Source organism: Narcine bancroftii, chromosome 5, assembly GCF_036971445.1.
Source record: "Narcine bancroftii isolate sNarBan1 chromosome 5, sNarBan1.hap1, whole genome shotgun sequence".
Lineage (NCBI taxonomy): Eukaryota > Metazoa > Chordata > Chondrichthyes > Torpediniformes > Narcinidae > Narcine > Narcine bancroftii.
In genome coordinates, this window is record NC_091473.1 from 80,485,715 (window position 1) to 80,491,111 (window position 5,397).

Consider the following 5,397-nt stretch of genomic DNA (forward strand, 5'->3'; position numbering starts at 1 on the left):
CCATGGCCATCATCCCAGCCATCTCTTTCCTTCCCAAAGCAAGAAGGGGTATATCTTGTCCAACCCCAGGGACTTATCAATCCTAATGTTTGTAAGAAGATCCAGTACTTACCTAATCTCAACATGGTGCAGCACATGAGTGAATTGAGCTCACCTTCACCGATAAGCAAAGTAATCATTTTGGACCTCCCCAACCTCCTCTGCCTCCAGGCACACTGCCTCCTTTAAGCGGCCCTACCTTCACTCTCATCATCTTTCTGTTCTTCATATAGAATGCCTTAGGGTTTTCCTTAATCCTACTTGCCAAGGTCTTCTTGTGCCTCCTTTGAGCTCTCCTTTCATAAGTTTCTTCCTGGCTACGATATAATTCTTATGTGCCTTTCCTATTTTTTAGCCTTTCTAAATTTAATGTATACTTCCTCCTTTCTCAACCAGCTGTTTCACCTGTTTTCTCAACCACAAAATAGTTCCCCTTCCTATCATCTTTTCCCTGTTTCAGTGGGGCAAACCTATCCAGAGCTCCATACAAATAGTCCCTAAACATCCTCCACATTACTTCTGTGCTTACTCCTGTGAACATCTGTTCTCAATTTCCTCACCCTAGTTCCAGTCTCATCCCATCATCATTAGCCCTTCCCCAATTAAAAACGTTTCCATTTTGTCTGCTTTTTCCTTGTTGATGTGGTCACTATCTCCAAAATGCTCACCCACTGAGGGATCTGTCACCTGACCAGTACTAACTCCCAGTACTAAATCCAGTATGGCCTCTCCTCTAGTTGGCTTGCGCACCTACTGTATCAGGAATCCTTCTTGGACACACCTGAAAAATTCTGTCCCATCTATCAATCTTGCAGTAAGGAGGTACCTGTCAATACTTTGAAAATTGAAGTTTCCCTGTTATTTCTGCACCATTCTAAAATCTGTCTATTTATCTGTTCCTCAGTGTCCTGGGGGCCACTTGGAGGCCTCTAGACTACTGCCACTGCAGTGATAGCTCACTCCCTATTTCTTACTTCCACCACACTGACTTAGTTGACACCCCCTCTACAGCGTCCTCCCTTTCTACAACCGTGATACTATCCCTGACCAATAATGCTACTCTCCCCCTCTCTTGCCTCCCATTCTATTCATTTTAAAACCCTGGTACCTGCAACAGCCAATCCTGTCCTGCCAGCCAAATCTCTGTATCAACATTATAATTTCATGTACTGATCCATGCTCTAACTTCAAACCCTCCAACTGACTACATTTATGCTTCCTCCCCTGTCTGTCTTTCACAAACCTACACACATCCTTTCCACCTTCTGCCCTATTCTCTGGACTCATATTCTGGTTTCCACCCCACTGCCAAATTAGTTTAAACCCTCCCCAGCTACTCTAGCAAACCTGTCTGCTAGGATATTGGTCCCTCTCCACAACAAGTGCAGCCTATCCTTTCTGTGCAGGTCAGACCTTCCTAGAAGAGATACCAATAATTCACAAATCTGAACCCCTGCTCCCTGTATCAACTCTTCAGTCATGCATTCAATTACCACAGCTTCCTTTTCCTACCCTTGTTCAAACATAAGGCAGGGCTTGTGGCTCTCTGCCAGCATGAGCATTTCATCCATGAGGGCAGATGGCATTCTGTCCCCTAAGCCATTCAGGTGCATGAGCCTGACTGCTCTCTGATGTCTGGAGACCCCATAGATGCTGATGGGCAGCGCCTTCAATGCAGAGTATTTACCTTCCTCCGGTGGGTTCTGTATGAGGTTATCCACTCTGGCTGTGGTTTCTTGGTCCAGGGATCCGATGACATGGTGGAGTTGGAGGTTATCTGCTTTATCTGGAACTGTGCCTCTGTCCAAACCAAGTGCATGGGCGAAGTGTCCAGAAACGGGAATTTGAGGGCGATTGTACTGACTGCTGCAGGATCCATACTGTTGAATCCAGAGGCATCTGGACCTGTTGGGGTCACCAATGTAGTGGCAGCTAAATGGAGTTGGGAAGAATGAGACCAGTAATTGGTGGGCTCATTTGCACTCCAGTTGTTTATTGAAACTTCCCTTATTAAGGCCATGAGTAAGTCCCTGCCTTGCACCAGAAACCATGTCATGATGTTGCCCCATGTGCATGTGGACCCGACCCAGCCAGCAGAAAAGGTGACCCCGGTGGCACCATCTTGACACAGCTGCTCCGCTGTCACAGCTGTAACACGCAAAGCCAGTTCACCTGCCATCAGTGATGTTCACCTGCCGTCAGTGATGTGCAATGCCACATTGGCTACCTTTTGGATTGACCTAATAAAAATGGTTTGTTGCTAGTGGCAGGGGTGAGACAAGGTCCATTGCTTTACATGAGGTTAGAGATGATTGTGCCAGTGACACAGGAGCATTCATTGCCCATTTCTCTGAGTAGTGATGAGCTGCTGTCTTGTTCTGGTACGGGGTTTCTGGTAGTGTTGGTCATAGGGTGCTCTTGGGTATTCCATGATTTCAAATGGTGATATATTGCATGTCCAAATTACCATAGTATGCAACATGGAGGGGAACTTAGTGGGGACGGTGTTTACTTGCACCATGAAACATTCCCATTTCTGACATTTTGATGGAAAGGTCATTGATAAAGCATATGAAGATAGATGCCACCTTCAGGAACTCCATTACCTTGAGCTTGAATTATTAACACCACAAACACAACTATCTTTTTTTTCCCATTGGAGCTTTTTCCACTTGGTGTTCATTGGCTTACATAAAAATAGGAGCAAGAATAGGCCGTCCGGTCTGTCAAGTCTGCTCCATCATTCAATGAGCTCATGGCTGCTTTCCCCCACCCCCCCCCCCCCCCATATCCCTAAATTCCCCTACTTTGTAAATATCCTTGTCTTAAATATATTCACTGATTAATAATTATATATTATATTGATGCCACACTTAACTAAATGCAGCCTTGATGGTAAGGGAGACACTATTACCTCAGTTCTGAGTGACTGGAGCTATAAGAGACAGGAGCACTGAGGCAGTTAGTACTGGGGCTGGAGGTGATGGGCAATAGGGCTAGAGGTGATAGGGAGCAGAGACTGTTAGTGACAGGGGCACAGTTACCAGCAGTAACAGGTAACCGGGGACTGGAAGTGATGGGGCACTGGGACTGGTAGTGATGGGGCACTGGAGCTGGAAGTGATAGGGCATTGGGGCTGGTAGTGACAGGGACAGTGGAATTGGAGGCTGGTCGTCACGGGGAATATTAGTGACAGAGGCACTGGGACCAGTTGGGACATGGACAGTGGGTCTGCTTCTGGCAGATTTGTGCCCTTGACACTGGTGGTGATGTGGCTCCCAAAGCTGCTGCCGCAGACCAGCGATGTGATCGGTGTGGTTGCAATTTCCACCCCCTCCTCAGGTAGAGCGAGAGCCGAGTGCGCACGCGTTGCCTTCTTGGACCACTCTCTCTCGACCGAGTCAGCAAACTATCGGTCCCTTTAGGCGCCACACAGACGGACACACCGGGAGCCTTACAGCATGGGCAACTTTTCCAACACTTCGACCTGTTGTGATGGAGCTTTAAGTGAGAACATCCCTTGGGCGGTGACCTATGCGCTGCTCGCCGTGGCTGGGAGCTCGGGAAACCTCCTGGTCATTTACCTGGTTTCCTCGGTCAGGAAGCTCCGCAGCACCAGCAACGCCTTCATCGTCAACGTGTGCGCCGCTGACCTGCTGGTCTGCGCCCTGTGGATGCCCCAGCAAGCGGTGGCGTTGGCTCAGCCGCCGCCGGCAGCCGCCCCCGCGGCCGCTTACCGCACCTTCGCGGCGGGGCTGTTCTTCCTCGGGCTGCTCGCCTCGCTCTTCTCGCACTCGCTCATCGCTCTCAACCGCTACGTTCTGATCACCAAGGTGCCGGCGGCTTACCGGGACATCTACCGCAGGAGGAACGCGGCCGCGATGATCGCCAGCTCCTGGCTGGCCGCCGCCTTGCTGCTGGTGCCCTGGCTGGCGGGACAAGATTTCGCCCGCCCGCCGCTCGGGGGTTGCCCTCGGCTCCCAACCTTCGCCTCCGCCCTCTCCCGCGGCTGCTTCATGCGACTCGGCCCTTACACCGCGACTGTCACCGCCGTCACCATTCTCGGCCAGACCGCCGTGCTGCTCTGCGCCTACTACAAAATCCTCCGCAGGGTGCAGGTCAGCGTGAAGAGAGTCAGCGTCCTGAACTTCCAGATCATCAAGAGCCTGTCCTACCCGTTGGCCAGGAAGGACAGGAACTCGCGCTTCTCCGTCTCCTTCGTCGTGTGCGCCTTCATTCTGAGCACCGAGCCTTTCCTGTGGGTCCTGCTCTTCGGACTCTTTGAGCCGGTGCCGGCTCTGCTCCATCACCTCGCCTGGCTGCTCTTCACCCTGCTCTTCGTGCTCAGCCCCTACCTGTACACCCGCAAGAACGAGGAGTTCAGGAAGTCCCTGCGAACTGTCCTCGGCCTTGAGTTTTCCAGGGCGTCGGTCGCAGTGGAACCGGGAAGAATACACGCGGTGTCCCAGTGACCCTTCGGCCCGAACAAGTTCACCGGACCACAAAAGACCCAGCTGCCTGGCTCTCCAGCGTGGAGTCTGTCCCTGTCCTGGCGAAGTGCCCGTGTGTGTGTGTTTTCGGGTGGAGGTTGGATTTGTCGCCTCGTATGTTATTGGCAATCAGTCTCGGAGAGGATGCGTGCACGAATGAACGTTTTTATCAGCAGCGGTGCTTGTGAAATTGGTGTTGACGTATCGGCAGGTAGAGGAGAGAGAGAGAGCAAAGTCTCCTTTCGAGATCGGTCCCGAAGTTCACTTTTCCAAGGCGGTTCTGCTGATCGGGTTGCAACACTTTTTTTTGTTCAGAGGAGACTCAACGACTGGAGATGCTGGAATGTGAGGCTGAACACAATCTGCTGGAGGAGCTCAGTGGGTCGAGCAGCATCAGTGGGAGAAACAAAGAATGGTCAACGTTTTGAGATGAACCCCCTTTATCGAGAATAGTTAAATGAAAAAAGATAACCGACTGCAAGACAGGGGTGGGATATGTGATTGGTGAACATATGTGAAGTTTCGGCTCCAAACGTCCACCATCCTTTTTCTCCCATTGATGGGGCTTCATCCGCTGAATTTCGCCTTTCTCCCTTTTCTGCCCTCTTTCCCACCACCTCCTCGGGTCCCATGCCACATGTGACTTGGCCCTCGACATGCCACATTCTCATCTTCTCAACAGATTCCTTTGGTAAGCACTGGCAGCCTTTGCCTTCCAATCACCCAACCACCCTGCACGACTTCTTCCTCCACTCACCCCTTCATTTTTCTTGCCTCTCCCTTTAGGCAGGCCTCTGTCCATCATGTTGCACCCCTACTTGATTCACTAATCACATATCCCACCCCTGTCTACAGTAGATTCTCTTTT

The 5,397-nt window shown here is 50.9% G+C and overlaps 1 protein-coding gene across 1 annotated transcript; it reads left to right on the forward strand.

Annotated features, from left to right (window-relative positions):
• The first annotated feature begins 3,500 nt into the window (after window positions 1–3,500).
• On the forward strand, window positions 3,501–4,870 carry gpr88 (G protein-coupled receptor 88). Its single transcript, XM_069938006.1, has one exon. It carries the CDS (start codon window positions 3,501–3,503, stop codon window positions 4,509–4,511), a length of 1,011 nt encoding a protein of 336 aa, XP_069794107.1. The 3' UTR covers window positions 4,512–4,870.
• The last annotated feature ends 527 nt before the right edge of the window (window positions 4,871–5,397 follow it).